We start from the raw sequence: 27,153 nt of genomic DNA, 5'->3' as shown, positions 1-27,153 counted from the left end.
TCTTCAATGATGGAAAATACCAAGTAGCAAGAAAGAAGTAAACAGTATGAGGCAAATGGCAGAAAAAGGAAGTGATATATAGGTCATATTAGGTAAGACCAAAATTCGTAAACCGATGTTGAAATTTCTGATAGAGATTAGGAATGTGCTAATATCATTCCACTAATCGTATTTTTTTAAAATACTTAAGAATTTACTTCTAAATAAGTAAACAATTTTTATACGCAATTACAAACTTTTAAAATGATTATTTTATAAAAGTAAGCTACTTTTTAGATGTGATATTGTATCACTGTAATAAAGTGTTTTCAAGTTTAATTTTTTAAAATACAATTCAGTTAAACATTTGAAGAATTTTTTGGTCTCTAGGATTAGTTGTATAGGATTCAAACATCATTGCCTCTTTCATGATACAAGTGATTCAGGAAATATACAATTAGGTCATTGATGATGTAATAATTTATAATTGAGTTATCAAAGTTAGTTTTGTTTTCTTGCTGTAATTATTAAAGTTGGGTTCATAATGCTCCAGACATTCAGAAAATAAAAATTGTTAGACGATTTTAAAAAAAATCAAGAACCAACAAAAAATTATAAAATCAACTATCTAATTAAATATTTTAATATAGAATTAATAGAAAAGAAAATATAACAAAGTCAAAGGTCCAACCATTACTTTCATTTCATTAGAAGTCATTGAAAAGACTATCATCTGTTCTTTATTTACAGGATTCATCTTATAAACAATGTTTACTTTTTAAAGAACTAAATTTATTACGTTTCCTAAATAAATTATCTATAGACTAAGCACATATAATCAGAAAGAGAGGAATTATAGTCGTAAACCATGAGGAGAGTTAATTATAATGATAAAAATAGTTTAGAAAGTATAAATTTATTGTTATTAGTAATCTTTTAGGTATGATAAATTGTAAAATTAAATCAGAAAAACAAGATTCAATGTTATGGAAGAAAGTGGTAATTACATAAATTAAGGAATTGTACTGAATTTTTGGTGGTGACAGTGTGATACGTTAAAACATAAATTTATGAAAGGAAGAGACAGTGAAAATAGAAATAGAGAAATAGAGAAATAGAGCATTATGATTAACCAGGGTTAAGGTTAAGGGGAGGTGTGGTAGGTGGATTTGACCGGTCTGGGTTGGTGGGCGTCGTTGTTGTTGTTGTTGTTGTTTCCCTCCCAACAATATAACCCCCTCAGCCACGCCTTTTCTTCTTCAGAGTCTCTCTCTCAACTCCCAACTACTTTGCATTCAACGCACCAACTTCCCGAGACGAGAGACTCGCCATACTCTTTCTTCCTTCCTCGCTCAATTACTTCAACACATTCGTCCACTTTGCCATCGCCATGGAAGATTCAAGCTCCATGAAGATTTCCCCTCTGGATCTCATGTCCGCCATGATCAAGGGCACGCTCGACCCCTCCAACATCTCCTCAACCAACGCCTCTGCCGCCACCGTCTTTCTTGAGAACCGCGAGTTCGTCATGATGCTCACCACCTCCATCGCCGTACTCATCGGCTGCGTCGTCGTCTTCATATGGCGGAGATCTGCCGCCCCCAAGCCCAAGCCTCTCGAGCCTCCCAAGCGCGTCATCGAGAAGCTTCCTGAGATTGAGCTCGACGACGGTACCAAGAAGGTCACCATCTTCTTCGGCACTCAGACCGGCACCGCCGAAGGCTTCGCCAAGGTAATCTCTCAATCCATTCATCCCGAAACTCGTTAACTAATTAATCAATCAATTAATTAATTAATTAATTAAAGGTATCTCTCTCTTCTGAACCTCACTCGAATTTGAATTTCGCGTTACAACAGGCCATAGCGGAAGAGGCCAAAGCGCGATACGAGAAGGCCACTTTCAGAGTCGTCGATTTGGTACCGTTATTACTGTAACTGTTATTCTATTTCCGTTTTGTTTGTTACCACCGTTTTATGCTTACGCGTTGTGGATTTTCCGAGCAGGATGATTACGCGGCCGATGACGAAGAGTACGAGGCAAGGTTCAAGAAGGAGTCGCACGTTCTTTTCTTTTTAGCCACGTGAGTATTTTCGCCATTTTTTAATATTTATTTGTTTATGGTTTATTTCTGTTCGTCTCTCTCTGTGTAGTGTAGTTTGAGATTTCTTATGTTGTGGTGTCGTTGTAGATATGGTGATGGTGAGCCTACTGATAATGCGGCAAGGTTTTATAAGTGGTTTACGGAGGTGAGTTTGATACTGACTCCAGTGGCATTATTGTTGAGTGAAATCATGGGATTATGTTTTGACTTTGAGTGTCACTCTGATTAGGGGGGTGAGAAAGGAGAAGGGTCGTTTAAGAATCTTCATTATGGTGTGTTTGGCCTCGGGAACAGGCAGTATGAGCATTTTAACAAGGTTTGTACTTAATTCCTACACTTTTTTTTTCTTCTAAGGTTTCAATTTGCTTTTAACCACGGAGTTGCTGGTTGCTGTGGGAATTAACGCAGGTGGCTATAGAAGTGGATGAATTGTTTGCTGAGCAAGGTATACTCTTCATTTCTCTTTATTTCGTTCAGTCCTCGATGAATTTCCATGGCAATTGGTAGATTTAAATTTGATTGGTAAAGTTGTACAATCACTGTTGTTGCCGATTGACATTTTAAATAATAGAAAAAAAATTCCTTATAAATACGTCCACATGGTTTTCAACAATTTCGTATTCTGCACTTCTGTGTAATCGTTTTCCAAAGGTTGAAATTCTTAAAAACTGTAATTGCATGGGCATTGCGCAATCTCTCTCCTTGCCTGAGTTTTAGATGAATATTACTCTTGGATCTGGATCTCACATGAAGATCTCACTGGTGAATTTTTTTTGAAGATATTCAGACGAACTAGGTGTATTAAATTAAAGGGCTCCGCAATCCTAACAGACTTTATTTTCTCTTTTTTTTTTTCTCTTCACGTGATCATCAAACTTGACAAGGGGGATTGCGATCCCAAATCTTTATACTTAATAAGAATTCCGATAATAATTAAACTTTGTTGGTTGATCAGTACCTTTGTGTTCATTCTCCAGATTCAATGGTAATTAATTAACGTACTAAATGAAGTGTTGTAACAGAAGTGGGTAACTTTTTTAATGAATTTGATTTCTGCTTGGGTTGTCATTTAAAACTATTCATATAGATAAATACTCTACACAGAAAAGTTCATGCATTACTAGCTTAATTATATTATAGTTGTCAAATTTTGTTATTTACGTTATTCTTTCACACTTTAATAGTACTCCTTCTCGCAATGCATGATCTGACCTGTCTTTTGCCATTGAAGGTGGGAATCGTCTTCTGCGTGTGGGTCTTGGAGACGATGATCAATGTATTGAGGATGACTTTACTGCATGGTATTGAAATAATCAAGTTGACTTGAATGTATTGGTGCATGAATCTATTTTTATACTCTTTCTCCTCCACTAAATATGACTACTATTGCAGGAAAGAAGAACTGTGGCCAGCATTGGACCAACTGCTTAGAGATGAGGATGATACAACTGTCTCTACGCCTTATACTGCTGCTGTTTTGGAGTACCGGGTTGTTATTCATGATCCATTGGAAGTGTCTGTTGATGAAAAGAAGTGGCATAATGTAAATGGTCACGCCGTTGTGGATGCTCAACATCCAGTCAGGTACATTAAGATAGTTATTGAGGTGCAAATCAGTTATGCCTTACTATAATCTGACATGAATTCCTATGCGTGTGCAGGGCAAATGTGGCTGTGCGTAAGGAGCTTCACACTCCTGCATCCGATCGATCTTGTACTCATTTGGAATTTGAGACTTCAGGAACTGGAGTTACGTAAGTATTTGCTTGTGAGAATAAACCTATGGTGATACACACTTGTTTATATAATTTCCTACATTTTCCATGTTCTTATGCCTTTTTTTTTATTACACAGATATGAAACAGGGGACCATGTTGGTGTTTACTGTGAGAATTTGTCTGAAACTGTGGAAGAGGCATTAAGGTTATTAGGTTTGTCACCAGATACCTATTTCTCTATCCATGCTGATGGTGAAGATGGGAAACCACTTAGCGGAAGCTCCTTGCCACCTCCATTCCCACCTTGTACTCTAAGAACTGCAATTGCACGATATGCGGATGTTTTGAGTTCACCCAAAAAGGTGCTTGTTTTGGGTTTGATACACCCTTAATTTCAACCACATCTCTTTATCTTCTCGAGAGATTCACTTTATCTAACAATTAATAATTCTTTGAACATTTTTTTCAGTCTGTCTTGCTTGCCTTAGCTGCTCATGCATCTGATGCATCTGAAGCTGATCGTCTAAGGCATCTTGCCTCACCTGCCGGAAAGGTTTAATATTTTTTTTAATTTTATTTTATACCATGGGGATTTAAAGTAACTATTTCTACTTATGTTTCTCATTTGTATGCTAATTTTGTCTACTTTTGTAGGATGAATATTCAGAGTGGGTGACTGCCTCTCAGAGAAGTCTCCTTGAGGTCATGGCTGAATTTCCATCAGCCAAACCTCCACTTGGTGTCTTTTTTGCGGCAGTTGCTCCTCGTCTGCAGCCAAGATTTTATTCAATCTCCTCATCTCCAAGGTTAATTTATTTTCATTGCATTGTATTACTGTCTGTACATGTGTAGGCATGTGTGTGTCCCTGTGATGTGAGGATGTTTAGCAACCAATTTTTCAATGTCTTGGTGGTGTCTTGATTTCTTAGCCAGCCGTTTTAATCCTGAACTTCCCTTAACATTATTAAGTCTGCGCCTGTTTTCATTGGTCTCAAAACTGCCATTGTAGTTTTCTGTTCTCTTTACTTCCTTAGTCAGGATATCATATAAACTTATGTTCTCGTACTTACAGTTTGGCTGTTTGCTGTAATTGTTAACAGAATGGCGCCAAACAGAATTCATGTTACTTGTGCATTAGTATGTGATAAAATGCCCACCGGAAGGATTCACAAAGGAGTGTGTTCTACGTGGATGAAGGTACTTATATTTGTTTCATAGATTATGGTTAAACTATTTAAGATTGGCGGACTTTTTGTTTATGTGACTAAGCTAAAGTGTTTATTTCTCCATTAAAAAAAAAACCTTACCATTTGGTTTGATGTCCAGAATTCTGTGCCATTGGAGAAAAGCACGGACTGCAGTTGGGCTCCTATCTTTGTAAGGACGTCCAACTTTAGACTACCTGCTGATAATAAAGTGCCTATAATCATGATTGGTCCTGGCACCGGATTGGCTCCTTTCAGGGGTTTCCTGCAGGTATATAATCTACTAGACATTTTATCTCCTAATTCTTTTTTCCATCCATCTATCTATTCCAATTATTTAGTTGGTTTTTTATTTGCACCTTCAGGAAAGATTAGCTCTGAAAGAAGAAGGAGCTGAACTTGGCCCTTCTGTTTTCTTCTTTGGGTGCAGGAACAGTAAAATGGTGAGTTACCTTATCTATCATGCAGATTTTGAGTTAAATATAATTTAGATCAGCTTACTAATATTTTTTTAATAATTTTATTAAAGGACTACATCTATGAAGACGAGTTGAATCACTTCATTAATACTGGCGCACTTTCTGAACTCATTGTTGCCTTCTCACGGGAGGGACCCACGAAGGAGTATGTGCAACATAAAATGATGGAGAAGGTACTTTTCTCTTGAACGATTAATTAATTACGAACCAAAGATGTGTGCCTTCTCTTACTCAACGGTTCATGTGCCAGGCTTCCGAAATTTGGAGTATGTTATCTCAGGGAGCTTACTTATATGTGTGCGGTGATGCCAAGGGCATGGCTAGGGATGTACACCGCGCCCTGCACACAATTTTGCAAGAGCAGGTACATTTTTTAATATAACAAGTCTTGAATTTCCTTAAATTGATGCCATTGGTGATTGCGAATTTGGCGTCTTCTATTAATAGCTGCTTCTGCAAGTGGCTGTTTTTTTAATGGGTTTGTAGCGGTGGACATAATTCCAAATATCTTTGTTACCTAGAGCATATAGATATTATGTCTCTATTAGAGATTGTCTCTTCCGGGAGGGCACAAGAGATGTGTCTTGTGTGAATAATGAAATCTTCTTTTCCATATGATACCGAGTATGTGTCTTAATCGAGTTTTCTTGTATATCAGGGTTCTATGGATAGTTCCCAGGCTGAGAGCATGGTAAAGAATCTACAAACAACTGGCAGGTATTTGCGCGATGTATGGTGATGACGATATCTGAATGCAAGCCGTGGGGTGACAAAGATAATAATAAACTTGCGTAAACGTAGAGTTGTGGCTAGAAGATATTATTGAAAGGGCCTCATTTGCGCCAGCTTTCATTAATGCCCTCAAAATTGAGGGGGTCCCTGTTGCCACAACAACATTTCCTACAATTCTTTTTTTATTATATTTTCTAATGGATTCTTTTTGGTTCCTGTAATTTATATACTGTTTATAGTAGTAGACTATGTATGAAGTGTTTACTCTAGCTTTCTTGTAATGTATGATGAACCTGAAAAAAAGGTTCTCAGACGCAGACAATTCCTTGTATTGTATCGTATGAACTATCAAAATGTTTGGAGGTAAAGAAATTATTTTGTGCAACTGTTATTATTAGATTTAGATGTCCCAAAAATCTCACACATAATTGACGACACTGCATCATTCTCAGTTTTCATTTCCCAATTCAGGATTTCTTTTGGAACTCTTATACTTTTTTATTTCATGAAAATTAAGTAGTTTTTACATAAAAGTGTAATTTTTGGATTGAGTAATTCAGAAGGTTCTTTTAACTATTGAATCACATAATCCTTTTTTTTTTACATAAAAAGGAACTATGAATTACATAATTTTTTTACATGAAAAAAGTTTTTGAAATGTATATTTTAAATATGTTTGTGTTTTACTCATGAATTATAAGAGTTACTTTTTACATAAGGAAAAATTCAGGTTATGTAATTTGAATATCGTTTATTTCGCAAAAGAAAACATTCGACTTGTGTATAAATTATAATCTAGAGACGTAAGAATCCTACAGTGACTTATTGTTGATAATTAGAAGAACCTTCATTAAAATGTAATATGATGTATTAAATTTTTTTATTATGATAAAAGCGTGAAAGGTAAAATGTATTGGAACAGAAGAAAAGGAATATGAACAAAAATTACAACTTAATTTTTAACCAAAATAAAATAAGGAAATTCAATTGAATAATTAAAACTAATATGAGGAACAAATAAGAATTTTAGTATTTAAGAAAAATTTAAAATTTTTTCAACCCAATTATATTTGAATATGTGGTGAATCAGAGTGGTTTACAGGTTTAAAATTATTTTGACGTCTCTAACGTAAAATAAAAAAAATTAAAATTAAAAGTGAATACTTCATAATGATTTCTTTTATAAATTTTCTCTCATTAAAATTAAAATTTTACTCTAATAAATCATATAATATTCATTAAAATAAGGAGTTCATTAAAGAATAAAATATTCTTCACCAATCAATTTTATTCTTTTTCAAATATTATCTCTCATTGATGTTTATACAAGAGGTAACAGTCAGTATTATTTTTATTCATTCTACTATATTATTGAATTTGTATAAAACAATTTATTAATATGTCATGAACATCTCTAAAGAGAAACAAAACAAAATATTAATAATAATATTTATATTATATTAAATTATAAGTAACATAAAAAATAGTTATAACCTTTTATTATTTCTACACAATTTAAAACTAATTAAACATAGTGAACTTTAGACATTCTTTATAAAAAAGTTAATGATTTAAATTTATAAAATATTTTTTCGTCCACGTGACATTTAATTTTTGTGATTTTGAATATAATATTGTTAGGCCAACACTTATAGTTTATACCTAAACTAGGTGCACCTCTTTCTACTTAATAACATACATATTAATCTATAGTTATAATTTAATTGTAGTGTAATGTATTTGATTTATTTCACAATATAATTAATATCATCCACAATACATATATTCATTATTGAATGAATTAGTGTAGCATATCACCTGCAATAAATAAGATATTATTTTTACCACTACATTTGAGGAGTCATGTCATTGCTCATAATTGTATGATCTCACAAACTCTAAAACTATATAACATTATCAGTTTTAACACTTAAACAATCAAGATATTTAGGATGTTGCTTGAGATTTTGTTAATATAGACAAATCTACCGATTCGTTCTAAGTAGTAAAATGATAGTTTAAATATCATTTTTTTCAAGATATTTGTGTTTATTAATCTACTTGTGATTGTTTATATTTTAGCAATTGTTAAAAATATTTTTAGTTCAATCTAAAATAAAAGCATGCAAAATTATAAAAGTAAGTATGTGATTGGGTAAAAAGCTTCACTAGGATTGAATTTCATGAATAAATTAATGTAATATATATATATATATATATATATATATATATATATATATATATATATATAACGTACTCACACTCATGTTAAAAGCATACCTACTCTAATTCTTTAGAACCAAGTTCTAAACCATATGTTAATTTAAAACTCTAATTCCTTTGCCATTTTAACATACAATTTGCATTAAGATCAAATTTCTAGAATGACCAAGAGATGATGTCTATGCGTAGAACCATTACTCTTAGGTGTTCTATCCATGTGTAGTTGCAATTCATTTTCCAATGATCCGGTAACAACAAATTGCATGATATTCCCATCATACACATTAATAATCAAGATAGAACAATTGAATACAAAAGAGATTATATTGCATAAGAAAAGTTACATAGAGTATGAATTCATTACATCAAATCCTAATGAAAATGGAGATTAACTACTCTTAATCATCTAGAACATACGAATTTGGTGAATTCACACGAGTAAATGAAAGAATTTGTTGTAGTTTTGTCCCAAAAGTGCCCTTGACCGAAGTTTTCGAGTTTCTTTGCGTTTCCACACCAAAGAACTACTCATTTCGTTTCATTCTCGACACTTAACCAACCAAGAAACTATCTGCTCGTTGGGCGAGCCGTTACACACAAGTCCAACTACTCTGTCTCGTTAGACGAGACATACTTCTTGTTGGGCGAGTGGTGGAGTTTTGGGCGGACGAGATGGTCCTGACAGACAACTTTCTAGTCTTTTTTAGTCTTCCATTTCCTATACAATGACTCAAGAAAAAAAATATTCCTAACTAAACAAAACACATAACACTAATGGCTTCTCTCAAAAAATAAACACAAGACATGTGAAATAAAGGCAAATAAGAAAGATTAATAAGCTTAAATACTAAGTATTTATCAAACTTATCAAACTTATCAAACTCATATGCTCCAAATGAAATATTGTTGATCACATTTTCTTGTCGATCATTATTTAATATATACATATTCTCACACATTCATTATCATTTCAGACCAAACATAGCAATTTCAATTAAGAATATCTCATCATACATGCATTCTCACATATTCATGCTTTTAAGAATACTTCAATCAGCCACAAGCGAAATCAACAAATTTAAAACAACTCTGTCTCACTCTCGCTTAAGCTAGGAGATCTCGCTTAAGCGACAAAGTCCCCTCGCTTAAGCCAGAATCTCCTCGCTTGAGCTAGAACTCAATAGAAGGACAATACAAACTCAATAGACTTTCTCGCTTAGGCGAGACTACTCTTGTTTGGGCGAAAGTTCTCGCTTGAGTGACAACTTGAGCACCAGCAAAGGGAAGTTTTCTGCTATTCTCGCTTAAGCTAGAAGTTTCTCACCTGGCGATATTAGCCGATTCTCACCTGCTCGCGCATGCATACCTTTAATCCAGCCAGAAACAACATATAATTTATATTCACACACTCACCGACATCAAAACGACATTTTAAGCACGAATCAGAACTAGAAATAGCAACATGCAAGACAGTTAAAAATTTTAAAACCCTAGTTTCTCTTATCTCAAAATTGAAAACAAACTACGGAGAGAGAGCCCTAACTGAAGAGTACCACAGTAATAATGTAGCTTAAGAAGCTGATAAACAAGAACAAAGGGAAAAAACAATGAGGTTTATGATCACGAATCAGGAATAGACTAACACTTCGGAACTGAAAAAAAAAAAAAAACTATAAGAGATTTTTGTTCAACTTACATGGGAAAAGAACGTTCCGCTACTTGGAATGATGGTTTCGCAATTGTCCTAGTTGAGTTTCTAAATTTTTTTTTCTAAGAAGAGCAAGAGTGAGAACTGATTTTTGGATAAATGAAAAAAAAAAACTAAGTATGAAACTAAGGGGAAAATTGGATGTGAGAAAACAAGTGACTGACTTGGACCTTTCACTAACTGACCCAAAACTTAACAACAACAGAAAGTTAGTTTTACATTAAAAATGTTTATTATGCTCTTCCATAAAAATTTAATCCTAAACTGAAACACAGTGAAAAAGTAATTGTTAGCTTCCACACCAATAATGATGACAATTAGTGGCGCACTTGATGCAGCGATGGAGCATAAGCAATAAAACACATTTAATTTAGTTCAACAATTTCATAACAAATTTAAACAATTCTTTTTATCATGCTTCTCTCCATCGATGCTATAGTTTTTTCCTTGTTAATATGAATAGAAGAAACACAATAATGTTATGTAGTTGTAGCATGTGAGAGAGGGAACAGTAGAAATATTAAATGTTGCATAGATATGTCCTCGCCATGACAGGGCAATGCACGTGATCCTGAAATGTTAAAAGAAAAATATTTTTTTTACCGCAAAATAAGAGTTAACTAATCTTGTATTGCTTATTTACTTAGGTAAAAAAAATCAAAGAAAAATATATTTTTCTCTTATATAATAATTCAGTTTTGTTTTAGTACAAAGTAATGCTAAACTAAAGAACACCGTATTTAAAATGAAAGATTAGGATTGTCCACTAAATTTGGTCATATCAAGTGAGGAAATTAAGTGTTTAGACCTACTTCCTATTTATAATTAATAAGGTTACAAATTGGATATTAACTTATATTTCTATGGGTTTGGTAAAATATAAAATTGTAAATATTATTTCATTTAAAAAATATAAACATATCTTCTTCTTTTTTTATAACATTTTTTAGATTATGGAAGTTTTATTTTAATTTATCTATTATTGTTAATCGGTTTAAAATTAATTTTAAGACATCTTCGCTCATATTTCAGACCAAAAGCTTCATTTTTTTTATGTTTAATTGAGATCAGTTAGTATTTTATATAATCTCAAATTTTCTAATAAACTAATATTTATTCCTAACCTTAAACTGATTTCCTTATATTAGATACCAAAACAAGGTTTTCCAATATTTATGAGGCTAAATTATTTTTTTGTTAAAAAGTGTTAAATTGATCATTTAGTTTATTATATCTCAATTTGATTCTAATTTTTTTAAAAATATTCAATTTAATTTAGCTATTAGTTCACAAACAATATTAAAAATAGTGTTACGTGTTAATATGTAACTCTTTTTTACTTTAACACCATTCATGAAAAATGATGGACAATGAGAACATTAAATCACTTTTCAAAAAAAATCAAGAAAAATAATAATTAAATGATCAATTCGACACTTGTTAATAAAAACGATAACAAAAGAAAGTAACTTAACCTATTTATGACAATACAAATTTTAAGAGTTCTTTTTTTAATTTTATTTAATTATTACTTTTTAAAGTTTAAAATAAAATTAATTAAGACATGAGAGATTTATGATGTATGAAAAGGTGTGGAAGTTGGTAGAGAAATTTATGATGCATGAAGCATGAGGCTACCCAACTTTAAAGTTCCAATACCATACTACCATTTGAGTGCACATGCCCAAAATTTCACCCACACAACACAAATTGTGGGTCCATTATTCCTTTTCTTTTTTACGCTTCTTTGTTCCCACGTGAAAGTCCACATTAGGAAGTTGTTATTGGTCTTAATCTTCACCTAACCCTGATTTGTCGGGTGTTTTTGCTAAACTATTATTCGCCCCTTTTATGTTAGTTCTTCATCAATTTTCACAAAAAAACCAATTCAGGCACAATTACCAAACATTACAATTTTTTGTTTTTTATGTGGACGTATAGATAGGTTAATGATCAATAAGTAACTTTTTTTTAAACATCTTGCTTATTTATTATGAACTCACTACATTTCTAATTTTTTTCTTTCAAACAAAACAACGAGTAATACCATGTTTGACTTTAAATAACTTGTTCGGTGTACATATAAATAATGATGAATATTATTTATGGAAACAATTATACTACAATAATTTAACATTTTCAACTGATAGGTTACACTAAAGTGTTACAAATATAAATATTAATATAATTTATTTTAAACAGATATAATTATAAATACATAAAATACAACACAAATTTTTTAAAATTAAAATTACAAAATTTACAAAATAAATCCCTACAAAATGAGTAAGAAAATAATGATTTGCGAAGAATTATGATTGATATTTAATTAATAAAACAAAAGTGAATAAACATTGATAAATCTAATATATAATGTATTCGATCAAATTGTAGTGTGAGAAAAGTTTATAAAAACTGGATTCAAAACAATCGTATAAAAGTAAGCTTGTGAATCAATTTAGCACAATATAAATATTGTTAAAAACTTATTTTAACAAAAATAGAAAGCAAGTATTAGCTTTTAATGTTTTCTTTTTCTATTTATTGCAAAACCTGTAATATCTCTAAATGGTGATTAAAGCAATAGGTTAAAAGTGAGTAAAAAAATAATTAAAATATCATTTTCTTTTACAATAAAACTCAATTTTGCTTTCAAGAAAAAGGGAAATGATTGATATTAGGTTGGCACTTACGAAGCCCAATTTTTGCATTCAAGAGAAAAATGTAATAGATCGAAGTCGTGTATTGGTACTTTTAGTCTTTAGTTCGAGGACTATACTGAAAGAGGGTATACATTCAAGAACTACAAAATATAAAATTATAATTTCATAGAACAAAATCACATCCAGTTACATCTTAGGTACACAGATGACATAGTCATCTTTAAATTTGAAGAATTCATGATTTTACCACCATAAATACTGTAATTCATTTTGACTTTTGCCTTATTATGCTATTTAGATGTGCCTGGTGATAATGTATTATGCATGAACTCCCTTAATGCCAGTTAACAATAACAATGTCAGTTTTTTCTATGATAATAATAAGACTAAATTACTCATTTTGTCGATATTGGGATGCATGATTCTATAAAATCTAAGCCCAGTCCTTAATAGTATTGTAATAGTTTGAGAAACATGGTGCAGTAACAGATTTATATAGAATCACCAGAAGGATTGCTAACAACTTGCACAAAGGCACCCCAATATTCACGAGGCATCATCATTGATTCAAAAACATACACCGTAGATACAAAAGCAGGTAACGAATATTAGTTCTGTTTGTCATCACAATTAGTAATTTCTATCAATCTATTCTTCTGCGGCGTCTTCGATTTCTTCATCCTCTGGGACACCTCGAAGGTAGAGAACATTGTTACATCTAGAAATACAAACAATGAAATAAGAGAAAGTTTACAAGAAATAAACATTAAGAGACAAAGAGAACAAGTATTGATGGGACAAAGAGAACATTAAGAGCAAAACCGAAGATTGATAGGACAAAGAGAACATTAAGAGCAAAACGAAGATTGATGGGAATAAGAGAATAAGTTTACAAGAAATAACTGAAAAAATGAGAATGAGACATGGAGTTCTACTGGGTTTGTGCAACAGTCGCAAGGTAGAAGAGGAGACAAGTGAGGTATAGTTATAAACTTTGAAAGAGTTTTCTACAAGCAGAAACCATTTCAGCACACAAAATAAAATAAAAAATATCTCCATCAAATACCCCTCTGATATACATTAACATAGAAGGCCATTCTCGGGATTTTTATCACCAGTAAAATACAAAATGTAGCAATTTTGGCTGATACAGTGAAATGTAAGACTGCGCAGTGCATACGGTGGCCAGGGCAACTACACCTCTATAGCATGCTATTGAAAAATCTCTATATTTCCAGCATATATATGAATACCATCAAATGAGGTGGGTCATACAGGATACACAATTAATTTTTATGCAGCATATTATGAAAGTGAATTGCAGGGAAGATATGTTTTTCTGTTAGTTTTCAATTCTCATGACTTGAGGACCTCTAGAGTCTAACATGACTAGTTAGCTTTCATGTTTACACAATTTCACATTCTCAATTCAATCAACAAAATCGAAAGGGGTTTAACAACACCCCAATGTAATAGCAAAACACAACAACCACTAGACATAAAGAATGGTTAATGTGGAAAACAATTACCTGATTAAAATTTCTCCCAAATTTCCAGTAAACTGACCCTCAATGTACTCCTCCGTGTTTGCCAGCTACAGAGAAATTCAGATATTAAGAAATTTTTAAAAAAAAATCAACTAAGACAAGAGGCTGAAAATATGATTATTGTACGGGAACAAAAACCTCAGAATTTAACTTAAATATATACCTGCAAGTTCATATACGAATCAACAGAAACAAGATACCCTGAAAAAAAAAAACACATTCAAGACATGATAAACAAACTGAAATTCATTCAGTATTAGACGGCCTAAGGAATAAACACTGAAACGAAGCGTTTTGCAGTAAAATAACAGTAGAGAAAATGATCCCTAACAAAGAAACATACCCTTGTACTCCATTCCCCACTTGAGTTTCACAATTACTGGCTTTCCGGTCAAATTATTCAAGAAAGGCTTGGGATTAACTGGTATAGTCTGCAAAACACGAGGTAAAAAAGAAACTTAAACAAATTAGAAAAGAAGGCACAATCAATCACACACTGTGATCTTCTATGCTCAAACAACAATGGCTTAGTGCAAGAAGCAGAGGGAAAATCAAAATCACTCAGTTATGGAGATGCGGGTTATGTTAATGAAATGCATGGAAGATGATGAAGGAGAGAGGGAGCAAGAAGAAGGTACTTACAGCCATAGTAGAATGTTATCCTATGCTCTACGAGATCGTAATCGCTGAAACTTGGTACCGTGAAGCTGCGAGGGCACAAACTGGTAACTAGGGTTTTCTACCCCGGGCCAGCGAAGTGTAAAATGAAATTGGGATTCAGGCCCTTTTAGCAGCCCACTGGGCTTATATATGTTCTTTCACTTGTTTTTTTTTTGGGCGCTTCTCCATGTACCTCCAAGGCTTCTCCATGTACCTCTAAAGCTTCTTCTGCACCCCCAAAATTTGTTATTATATCCTTCATTAATATATAGGTGAAAAGTGGGTAAGTGGGTATAGATTTCATTTACTCCGTGCCAACTCCTCTGTACCCCATTCATACTATTTCTTCTCCCGTTTCTTCTCCGTTTCATTACCTCATTACTGTGCATCCATTAAAATTTGAAATATTTATGAAACAGAATACGAATTTCGTTTCAGAAAAATGTGAAACGGATTCTGTAATCTGTTTCACAAAATTTTCAATTTTTTTTTTGTGAAACGGATTACAGAATCTGTTTCACATTTTTCTGAAACGGAATTCGTATTCTGTTTCACGAAAAATTTGAAATATTTGTGGAACGGAATACGAATTCCGTTTCATAAAAATGTGAAACGGATTCTGTAATCAGTTTCACAAAAAAAATTTACTTTTTTTATAACCAAAGATGCTCCCAACCTGAATATTATATGTCACAACCAATTTTGAATAGCTAAAAACACCGTTGTTTCAGAATAATTTTGTCAACTTGTACGACTTGCCTGTTGGAAGGCACCATTTCTAATTAATGAAGAAATATCCTTTGTTGAGATTATTAATTAAAAGTTAACGGGGAGAGAATGTACACTCCTTTTCCTCCCTGTTCATATTTCCTTCATCCTCACCTACAAAAAGAAAAAAACCCTTCAAAGATGATGAACCCAAACACCCAATTTTTTATCCTGAAACCCCTCTATTTTCGCATCACCAATTCCTACATCATCATCTTCTACCTCCTTGCCCAAATCACTTCCTCTTAAGTCGACCCTAAATTCACTGCATGTGCACTCAAAACCTGCCCCAACAACAACCAATCTATAAGTTTTCCCTTTTACATCCAAGGAACGCAACAACCTTACTGTGGGAGCCCTGGTTTTGAAATCTCGTGTGTCGCAGATGGCTCCCTTACCCTCAATCTCTCTCACACCCAATACCTCATTCGTTTCGGTGAAAAAGCAAAAAAAAACACCAAAACAGATTCTAGGTTCCGTTTCAGCCTCCTCCGAGACGGATTCCAGAATCCGTTGCAATGAAAAAAAAAGGAAACGGATTCTGTATTCCGTTTCAGCTTTCTGCGAAACGGATTTCACAATCCGTTTCGGTAAAAAAAAAAAATAACAAAACGGAGAAGAGCGAAAGGTGGGGCCTGCGGAGTTGCGCGAAAGAAAGGAAAAAGGAGAAAAGGAGCCTGCGGAAGCTCTGTGGGAGAATGGGAGAAGAACAGAATGTGGGAGAAGAGGGATGAAGAGTGTGTGGAGGCGGTGTGGGAGAAGAGTTGTGGGAGAAGAGACGCGCAGCACAACACGTAGGTCAAAGATTCTTCTGGGGGTGCATGGAATCTGATTCTTAGTGCTTTATTGGGGTGCATTTTGGGGGTGCAGGGTGAGGTTGTATGGTTTTGGGGTGCAGATGCGGTAAAAGAGATAGTAACTCTTAATTTTTACCATGGACAAACATGGAAAAAAATTTGATTTTGGGGTAGAGGAGAGATTATTGGAGGTGTAGAGAGAAACTCCCTTTTTTTTTCTCACATTAGAGTATGCAGAACTTAAATTCTAAGATGCTTGTTTGCAAAATAAATTTTTGTGTTTGTAACAAAAAATTCCTGAAAATAAAAATGTTTTCTTGCGTCTATAAATTTATAATATAATTGCTATTTTTTAACATTTTGTTAACGTTCATACACACTTTTTGTGCGTAAAAGATTTTTTTTTCATCCTATTAAATTTAATTATCTCAAAATAACTTCTAAAATGATTGTAATTGTAATCGATTATATGTATAATTGTTTATTGAACTAATATAGAATTAACCTATCCCAAACACACAACAAACCCTAATAATGTTTTATTTGCATTTCCTATTTTACCTTTTTTTCTCCATCTCACACTCGCTTTTTTCTTCTTCATTCTAGAACCAACCTTCCATAATCGTAATAATGCAACCACTCTGGTGTCTGTGCAGAGACAAGTGACACAAACTCCGCTTAACATCGAATCCCAAAGTTAGGAATTTATGATCCCAAGTTGCAGCTACATGTGAGAGGCAGTGAGTTAACTCTGCAACTTACAATAATTAAAACAATAGAAAGAGATGACAATTTTATGCTGAGTTGCTGCTATTTAACGAATTCTTTTTTTCATTAATCCCTGCCAAACTTTGCTAGCTATATGCTTAGCATCGAAGTTTGAAGGCAAGTCTTAAATGCTATATGCTAAAAATAATAGTTAATGAAATCAGACTTTCTCATTTTTACTCTTAAAAGTGATTAAGGTCAACAAAATCATGCTAATCATTGGAACTTGTCCCTGCCCATTTCCAGTTTCAAATCAAACTGTGTTCTCATCACCCCATCCTCACATTGTGAACCAGTTAAGCAGAATCTGGCTTTCAGAAATAGAATAATGACACCAATGCAATGTATTGCAATCTCAATTGCATAATTATAATTAATTGCATCATCTTCACAACAAGATGTACCATAAATTTAAATGCAACACTAATATTTTAATACTCCTCAACTGTGTACAATAAAATATAGTTGAGATGAACTTAATAATCTATGGCAACACCATCTTTTGCGATCACAAGCAAACATCCCCACCCTTTTTTCAATCTCGTACTTTTCCTACCACCCATTTGTCTAACTGAATTCGTGACTTATGAAAAAAAATGAAAAAGGAGAAAAAAAAATGTACATAACAGTAACAATTTACTTAAGTGGGAAAATTGAAAGCAAGAAATGTGGTGGTTGGGGATACAAACATAAAGTGAATTTAAGAACCGAGAGATGAAAAGTGACTGAGATATTTTGACAGGAAGAAACTAAGAGTTAGGGGTGACATTTGTGCTATCTCTCTCTCTCTCTCTCTTGTATTTCTATATGTATTTCATTTTTCAACAACACTTCATCAAATTCATGCACCATCAAAGATAGTGCCCCAGAAACCCCACAAGGTCTCAGATTTGATCACCACCTCTTTATGATCTGAACTTTTACCAAACTCCATTTCTATATGGCTTTCTATGCTGGTAACACCACCAATTGTAACAACAAATTCCGAGGATTCCCAGGGTTTGAGGACGATGATGTTGTGTCCACTGTGGTTCCCGCTGTAACAGTTGTGGTAGAGGGTCGTTCCATCTGCCAGCGCATCAGCCTCCATAACCATGGTAGCTACGAAAGTATGGCCAAAGCCCTACGCGAAATGTTTGTGGAAAACGCTGGAGACAGTGATGATCTTGACCTTTCCAATGTCATTCCTGGCTACCTTATTGCCTATGAAGACATGGACAACGATCTTCTTCTAGTCGGTGACCTTAGCTGGAAGTAAGCACACCTCTAACGTTCATATTTATTAACATTATTGCTACCCTAGTACCACTTCTCTTCCTTAGTTATGAGCTTTTATGTTTCTCATTTTACAATTACCTTTTCATCTCGTTATTAATACTATGCAGGCCACATAGGAAAACCAACATTATTTCTTTTTAAACAGGTTTTCAGATGATGTTTTTTACAAGTTACAGTTAAAATTTTGGAAAAAAATTAATGTCAAATGAGTGTATCTGGTTTTTTCATGATAGATTGCTGGAAAGAACATGAACTCATCTTTTCTTATAATTATTGTTCATATATATGCAGCGACTAATTTCAGATATATTATTAATTAGGGATTTTGTACGTGTGGCAAAGAGAATTCGTATAATTCCAACCAAGGGTAACTCAAGAAAAGGTTCAACGAGAGCGGCGTAAGCAATGAAAACCTGCGACTATATGGGGGATGTAGGAGAAAAACATAGAAACTAATGAAATAATTGGATTTGAGAAGAAAATGTGTTTTAAGATCAGGAACGTGCGATAATGTTAGCAAGAAATGCTGGTTCTTGTGTAAAGTCTTTGTGTTCTTGTACGAATAAAAGCCCCGGTTAGTAATTCATGGTATCATGGACTACAAGTACTATTTACTCTTGGCACCGAGGAAAATAGATTTTGATTCCACAAATTGGTGCGAGTGTAGGTTTTCATAAAACAATTTTAGTTTTTTTTATGCACAAGATTGATGTGTGTGTGTAAAATTTGGTATAATTAACCTTTTCAACCTAATGTACGAGGATTGTTTTTCTAAGCAAGTGTTGATGAATGATTTTCATTATATTTTGTTCAACTTTATCTCTAGTAAACATATATACACTTGACTTGAGCTTTTTTTCGACACTTCAATGGAACAATGTTTTTTTGGACATTTTATTTATCTGAACATTTGATCAAGATTTGTCATTTTTCACGATTTCTATGTTTTACTATAATTATCTTTTATGTTTCTCAGTAGGTGTCGATTAGGTTTGTGGATATTCAATAATCACTTTTTCTATACTGTTATCTGTTGCAATTGCTCCCATAAAGGATAAAGTAACCTTAAATTCAAATGGTGTAAAACAGCAACTAATTAAAGAGAATTAAGACACCTTGCTTTGTTTAATTAGCTTTTGGTATAATTAAACATTTAACTAATAAAGCAAGTTGATGAGGACCAGCCTCAATATATTCGTTAAACACTTTCGTTATTTGAACTCTAAAAGGTTGATTTCATGTATACGCCATAGCGTGTATTATCTATATCTCTTGCTATTGTTTTTTTTTTTCTTTTTTTCAATACATGCGTCTTAAAACTATAATCCCAAAATTGAATTTATTTTTCAATATTCACAAAACATGTTTTATTTTTAAACATTGATTTTAGTTTATTGAAATGTTGTACTTATTGAATTGTTTTTTTCAAATTGAGTCTTGATGTTGGATTAATTTTTTTTAGCATATTTGTCTAGCTAGAAAATAAAATATGAGGTTATTTGTAATGCATTATATTATTAGTGTAGACCAGTGATGTCTATAACAACAGGTTACTTTATGTTTTAGACAAGCTATACTAATAAAGAAAATGCCTAACATCTCTATTTGTTAGTAAATGACTTTTTTTTTATATGTAGAGCTATTAAAATTTGTTATATATTACTAAAATATTCAATATAACATTTTTACAATTACAATAGCCGTTAAAGTTGATATTCACAAATTTAACTCATACCTGACTTTATAGAACATCTTAAAATCATGGTTCGAAATAAGTTATATTCGAAAATAAACTTCTTAGCATATTTTAACAATATTTGTTATAGTTGTGTGTTTTTTTTTTCATCATTCTTGGAAATTTCTCTTATTTAAATTCGGAACATACATGGTTAAGTAACTCTTTAAACGAGTTTTTTTTTAGTGAGCAGTGTATATGCACTAATAGAATATAAGTACTTTGTTTATTAATACCGTAAAAAAACTTATATTAACAATTCATAGAAAACATTTTTGTACGCAAAACTCGAATTTATAATTAGAAGGAAAATCAAATTACCCTAATTTTTTTTTCTTGAGCCATATGAAAAACAGGACCTGCTTTGGTAATCTGTAATTTTGTAGAAAAAAGAGAAGAAAAAAGTTCCATTAACTTATGCATAAACTAATTTTTTTTCATTATTTTTTTTCTTAAAAGTGCTTTCCAGGTAGACCTTTATTAAACTCCTCAAATGCAAACAATTTTTCTAAGACCTAATGTTCATAGAAAAAAAATTAAAAAAATTATAAAGTATAATAAGTTTTTTAATAAATTTTAATATAAAAAATCTTCTTAATTTTTCCCAAAAAAATAATAATAGTTAAGACATACATTATTATTTTTAACTCTTAAAATTGCTTTATTTATCCTTTTTATATTTTTCTTATGTGAGTGTTCATTGAAAGTTTGTGGACACAAATTCTTTGTATTTATCGACCTTGATTGAAATGAATTTTAATAGCGGGTGAGGACGATCCTTTTCTTAAACCACCTTTCATTGCTTGCATATGGTATTCACGTGCAATGGGACAAGTATAAACATTGACATTGTCACTTTCATGAAAAAAATTGTATAAATTCCTTACACATTGAGTTATTCAGTAACATATGTTAGTGTGTAACTGTTCATATGTGCAAATTATAGTTTCCCGTTTAACAAATATTCTCCTCATGTTTCCCTTTCACGTAATACATACCTGCTAACAACTAGATATGTTCATCTTTAACAGATGTAACTTTTGGTAACCGGTTGTTTCCAATGACTAGTAATAGAATTTTAAATATGGAGCCTCCATATTAGCTTCAAAGTTAAAGGTTTAATGCAGTGACAAAACCGAATCAATCACGTTTTACGCTTCATGCCACGAGAGAAATATGTATACGATGTGGACTTTCAAGATCTCATAAATCGATATTGATTTAGTAATTCACCCAGAACAATAACATAAAGGTTCTATAATCTATGAGAATGGATTAATCACTCGTCATTTAGTTGTACAAAACAAATGCAGCCCTTTTTGTCCGCTGTAAAAATGGACGGCAAGTAAGAGAAAACTAAGTTCAGCTAGCTAGCATTATCTTCAAAAGGAGGTAAAGCCCACTCACTAGGGTTGAAATCCAACAGTGAATTCAAAACTTGGTCTGCTGCATCGTGAAATGATTTGTCCAGCCTTGGATCAGGGACCATAACAACAGACCTGAATGATACGTAACCAGAAAAGATTAACAAATTGAAGCTGATGTTCTAATTGAACAATGTGTTCATGTTTAATCATAATAATATGTAACTAATGGATAAGAGATGAATCATAAGAAATAGGAACGTGTAAATAACATCATGAATGGGTGTTATAAGGGACCACGCTGTAGAATCTGGTCACCTAATGATTTACCATTTTCAAATCATATTATTACTTGCTCATCTCAGTCAGACTGATAGTTCTGTTGCTGTGAGGAAAGTTATAAGATCCAAAACTAAGTAGTGAATTAGCTCCAGTTTTGAATTTTCTAACATCTCTGCTAATTTCTATCTATCAGTAAACCAAAACAGTACGAGAGATTTTTAGGGGGGAAATCAATCACCCTTGAAACTTGGAGGTTAGCCATAGTCTATAACCTAGTAAATGTTAAATTTTATAGATAAAAATAGACCTAGAGGTTACATAAATGGTAGGAATATCATTTTGTTAACAGGAAAATTGTGACAAGCAATCATGCTTCGCTGACTATCTTGCTTGTAAAATATTATCAACCGCCACCCGCAATTAAATAACATTCAAACTTAGCTATTGCAACAACATGCAAGACAGTGGAATCTGTTACCCAGCTTCCGATATTCATATGCCACGTTTTTTACTCCTCAAACATACATGTAATAAAGATATTATATGTGCAGAGTCGTGTACACAATATACGAGAGAGTGAGTGAGAATGAAAAGAGCCTAATAACATATATACAATAGAAAGATGCAATTTGTCATAATTGTTAGGTTGAAGAATTTGTTGAGTACAGAACACGGATTTCATCAATTCCAGCCTGAACATTGATATATATATATATATATATATATATATATATATATATATATATATATATATATATATATCATGCAGACATTTGTAACCACATACCGCGCGAGTAATAGTGCAGGATCTGAAACTGCTAAATCTTGCACAAAATTATCTATCCATTCTATCAGATGCTGACATATTTTGGAAACCACAGTCTGTTGCATTTAAATTTAAAAATATGACAATATAAAATATCATTCAATGCTTTCATCCACTTACATTCCAGCATTTTTAGCAGCAAGAACACCTGAGGGTGCATCTTCAAAAACAAGAACGTTACAAGGATCAACTGGTCCACCCTGTTGAACATCAATTCATCATAAACTAAAACATCACCATGGGTAACTACAAACTTAACAAAGTCAGAAATACAATAGTAAAACAAACCAAATCCCATATTCAACCTAGGAAAAGAAAAATGGCATTTGTAATCTTTTAATCTTCGGACAATTTAGTCAAGAAGTAACCACATTCATAAATTGGTATACCTCGAATCTCTTGGCTGCTGCAAGAAATCCATCCGGAGAAGGTTTCCCTTGTTTAACTTCTGGGTCATCACCAAGGACAATATGATGCATCAAAGAGAAGATTTCATGATGTCTTTGAGTTTTCAATTCAAAATGTCGCCTGTGAGAACTGTGGGGCAAATGTCAAAACACTTTGCAAAATCCTTAGAAACAGATATTAGCATAGCAGGTAATAAATATCTTCTTTTTAACCCCTCCTCTCGACAAAAATAAAATAAATGGTAAATAGCTTACAACAAATAAAATCAAATAAACAAAAAAGATGGTTGAAGTGTACCCAGTTGCCACAGCAATTGGAACTCCTTTTGCATGTAGATGTTTGACTAAACGGCTGGCACCTATGATAGAAAAAAATGGCACATGACATCAGTAATACACATGATTGCAAATAACACGTAACTTGTATATTTGAGTGAGTGAGTGTGTGCGTGTGTGTAGTCTATTGAGGCTGACAAATTTGCTACAGATTAAGGCTGTCACAATAAAATGACTAGTTTAGTTAACAATAATCTTTGAGCACATAAGGTAGTTTCTGAGTTTGAGTTTGGGATCTATGATTATAGTTCAATGACACCAAATTTATGAAGTAAGTGGGTGCGCTGGGTGGAGGAAACCCCTTAGAGAACCCATGCCTAACAAGAACATTGGATCTTGAATAATTGGGAGCTTTGACACGACAAGTATGCACATTTCCAATTGAAAATGAAGAATATCTCTTGAGAAAAAAATACTTCCATGCCGAATATTCTGAGATGTAGTAATATAATGTAGCTAAAATGGCACAAGGAAGGAATTCTATCCATCCTTAAAAACAAATTTTCAATAACGTAACCATCAAACCAATACAAGCATTTTAAAACAAATCTACTTGAAGACTGAAATAAGATGCAAGCCAGTAATATCAGTAGCACACAAAAGCATCCACCAGCTACAGAATTATGATAGAAATACATTTAATAAGAATTTTATGAATTCAAAACTTATAACTACACTAAAGAAGGTACAAGTTCTGATGTTCAATCCACATATATCACTATATAATTTCTTCTCATCCCTAGTAGACCCATTTTGAGAAGAATCTTTTCAAGTTTTTACGAGGTGTCTATAAAATTGATGGAAGATGCCCAATTATATTGAACAAGGATCCATTTTGAGATGCAGACATATATCACCATATAATTTCTTCTCATCCCAACCCAAGTACATCCATTTTGAGATGAATGTTTTCAAGTTTTTACCACGTTTGTCTATAAAAGGGATGGAAGATGCCCAATTATATTAAACAAGAATGCAGACATTAAACAAAGATTAATTACAAGTTCAAAGGTTCAATTCTGCAAAGTGATGATCAAGTGTGAAACTTTAAGCATAACAACAGCTTAATTAATCAAAGACTGAAGAAAGATAACTGAACTACTTAAACGAAGAGGGTGAAACAAGTAAGAAGAACAAACCAATAAATTTACATATTTACTACATAAAAAGAGTGAAAGATCCGAAAAAAAAATGGATAACATATAAATGTAATAGCGGACAAGACAATTGCTCATAGAAAGCAAGCATATATTTCACCATAATGGAAACTTTACCTAATACACAGATAAAATACAAGAAGTTCTCTAAGACAACCTATTTACGCATTTGACTATCAAGTTGCGAGGAGATAACATTTAATGCCTGCATTCGATGGCCTTCAGCATTAAAATAAAATTTCTCTTCTGAAGAACTGAAGACTTCCTCCAACAACTATTTTTACAAATTTAAAAACATCCTACTTGCTCTAAAGTAAAAGAGATTGCTGCCGAAGTTATTGTTCAAATTTATTTGAACATAGTCCAAAGTAAAATTTTGTTTCCCCTTTTCTTCTTTTTATCTGTATATATTTTACTGTTCCTAACCTGTGTATGAAGGAAACATAGTTTTGTGTATAGTAAACTCTGTTTTTCTAAGAGACTGTCATCCTTTAAGTGTGTCCACTGTCAGATGGTTTCACAGGAAAAAAACTTGACGTTATCCCTTGGTGTAAACTTGTTTTTCTACCTAAAAATGATTTTCAGTTTTCCAAAATTATATTTTCTAAAAGATTATTGTAAAACACAAATCAACCCGTTTTATTTGTCTCTCTACATTGAGAATGACAAGCTACTAGTGGAACCTACATATTTGAATGAGTTTCTGTGATCAATAAAGGTGATGAGATGAACTCGTTTAATAATAAGACACAGGTACATAATAAGACATGCATCAGTTGTTTTTAAAAGCTTTCTGTAAGGCATTAAGACATTCAAATATTTAATTAAATATTCAGTGTGTATTTGGGTAAAAAAGCTTAATTAAACAGTTACTCAATTAAGCTTTAGGATGTGTTTCGATAAAAGATTTAATTGAGTAGTTATTCAATAATCTTGTCACATAAGAGTTTATGGCATAAATTTGGCCTTGAAACTCGTCAGAATAAGTTAAAAGGATTCTATTTTGATAATCTTCACCGAGAAGGTTACAGAAATAAGCTCAAAAGATCTTCTAGGAGTTATGACCTATTTTTAAAAGTTCATATAAGCACCATATAATTCCAAACACCTCTCATGAGAGCTTAAGTCACCAATTTAGTCATGAAACGTGTTGAAAGAAGAAGAAAAGGGTTTATCTTGATAACATTACCAAGAAGTTTATAGAAATAAGCCAAAAACATTCACAGGAGTCATACTGAATAGATGATCATCATCATCATCATCATCATCAGACAGATTTCTGTACTTTCAAACTTCAGGTAACTAATTCATACTGGTATATTTAAACAAAAGAAAACAAAATAAAAAATTTAGTAACCGTTGACAAATAAGCAGGTCATCCCTCCGTGAAGAACTAATGTTTAGAAGTTAGAACAAACCAAGTATCTACAAGAGATACATACATAAGCTCCATCGTCCCATGTATGTATGTTAGTTCCAGTTTCCATCAGACCAGACCAGACCAGACCATGGTTTATAGCCACACGAATCTTTAAGTTAATTAGATAAGGGTGTCCAATCTCCTTTAGTTAATCCACATACCAGGCATAAGCTCACTTGTGGGAAACAACGACTGCAGCATATCCTCTCTTTCTACCAGAAACTGCTCAGGACTAAGAGAATCACTAATTCCAGTCTCATCAACAAAGATCCTAGCAGATTCTATTGCTTTCTTTCCCATCATCTTTGCCTTCAGGGTCCAATCAAAGGTTTTGTTGTATCTAGCAAGTATCTTTTCCTGGACTTCTGTATAGAACTTCTCAGTATCTGCAACGGTATCGAATTTCCAAATGAACAGAAGGTTTCAGCAGAAACATCACCCAACATAACAATCACAAAATAAGAGCATTGCCAGTAAACAATAATAGTGTATGTATGTGTGTCTAAAAATCATGTTGGTAATCAAGAATGTGGCACGCTATGATTAAAGATTGATGGAATACCGAGCAAGAGACCGTCCATGTCGAAAACAACGTGGGTGATTGGCCTTCTAACGGAGACCACACCGGAGAGATTGGCCATTGCGTGACGAAGCTGAAGGAACAGTGCAAACTTCTTCTCCAGTGTCAGATCTACAACCGCGGGTTGAGATCTTCGTCCTTGATTTGCTCGATGCAAATATATCAATTTTTGTTATTGCGGGAATCTAATTCGGACTAGTTATTTATTCTGGATTTCCCTTTTCATACACAGGAATTTTTGCATTTCTGAGTACTTTTTTTATTTAAATTGCTGAAATAGATAAATTTAACAAAAAAAACACTCATATAACGCCGATTAAAAAATATTTAAAAAAATCAATTGTTTTAAATATGATTTCTAATAAAAAAACATTTTAAAACACTGACTTTCTTTTAATTTTAGAAAATACAGTATAAAG

At 32.7% G+C, this 27,153-nt stretch overlaps 4 protein-coding genes across 4 annotated transcripts; 2 read left to right on the top strand and 2 right to left on the bottom strand.

The window, feature by feature from the left end:
- Positions 1-1,234: 1,234 nt before the first annotated feature.
- On the top strand, positions 1,235-6,600 carry ATR2 (P450 reductase 2). The gene is made up of 18 exons (XM_028062986.2): positions 1,235-1,711; positions 1,837-1,896; positions 1,984-2,060; positions 2,169-2,226; positions 2,311-2,397; positions 2,490-2,526; positions 3,313-3,382; positions 3,474-3,665; positions 3,743-3,835; positions 3,936-4,161; positions 4,269-4,352; positions 4,454-4,605; positions 4,900-4,996; positions 5,126-5,275; positions 5,370-5,447; positions 5,534-5,656; positions 5,734-5,847; positions 6,142-6,600. The coding sequence occupies exons 1-18, from the start codon at positions 1,370-1,372 to the stop codon at positions 6,220-6,222; spliced, it is 2,121 nt and encodes a 706-aa protein (XP_027918787.1). The 5' UTR covers positions 1,235-1,369; the 3' UTR covers positions 6,223-6,600.
- Positions 6,601-13,287: 6,687 nt separating this feature from the next.
- On the bottom strand, positions 13,288-15,139 carry LOC114176547 (putative small nuclear ribonucleoprotein F). The gene is made up of 5 exons (XM_028061620.2): positions 14,999-15,139; positions 14,700-14,787; positions 14,520-14,557; positions 14,339-14,403; positions 13,288-13,527 (listed from the first exon to the last, which is right to left on the bottom strand). The coding sequence occupies exons 1-5, from the start codon at positions 15,002-15,004 to the stop codon at positions 13,458-13,460; spliced, it is 267 nt and encodes an 88-aa protein (XP_027917421.1). The 5' UTR covers positions 15,005-15,139; the 3' UTR covers positions 13,288-13,457.
- Positions 15,140-18,098: 2,959 nt separating this feature from the next.
- IAA33 (indole-3-acetic acid inducible 33) lies at positions 18,099-19,218 on the top strand. Its single transcript, XM_028061618.2, has 2 exons — positions 18,099-18,603; positions 18,948-19,218. The coding sequence occupies exons 1-2, from the start codon at positions 18,290-18,292 to the stop codon at positions 19,027-19,029; spliced, it is 396 nt and encodes a 131-aa protein (XP_027917419.1). The 5' UTR covers positions 18,099-18,289; the 3' UTR covers positions 19,030-19,218.
- A 2,345-nt stretch (positions 19,219-21,563) lies between these two features.
- Positions 21,564-26,943, bottom strand: LOC114176329 ((DL)-glycerol-3-phosphatase 2-like). Its single transcript, XM_028061340.2, has 6 exons — positions 26,717-26,943; positions 26,316-26,540; positions 23,540-23,600; positions 23,224-23,371; positions 22,955-23,034; positions 21,564-21,861 (listed from the first exon to the last, which is right to left on the bottom strand). Exons 1-6 carry the CDS (start codon positions 26,793-26,795, stop codon positions 21,729-21,731), a joined length of 726 nt encoding a protein of 241 aa, XP_027917141.1. The 5' UTR covers positions 26,796-26,943; the 3' UTR covers positions 21,564-21,728.
- Between the last annotated feature and the right edge of the window lie 210 nt (positions 26,944-27,153).

This window comes from Vigna unguiculata, chromosome 3 (genome assembly GCF_037176805.1).
Source record: "Vigna unguiculata cultivar grain cowpea cultivar isolate G323 ecotype 2 chromosome 3, ASM3717680v1, whole genome shotgun sequence".
Classification (NCBI taxonomy): domain Eukaryota; kingdom Viridiplantae; phylum Streptophyta; class Magnoliopsida; order Fabales; family Fabaceae; genus Vigna; species Vigna unguiculata.
This window is presented reverse-complemented; position numbering and strand designations above follow the sequence as displayed.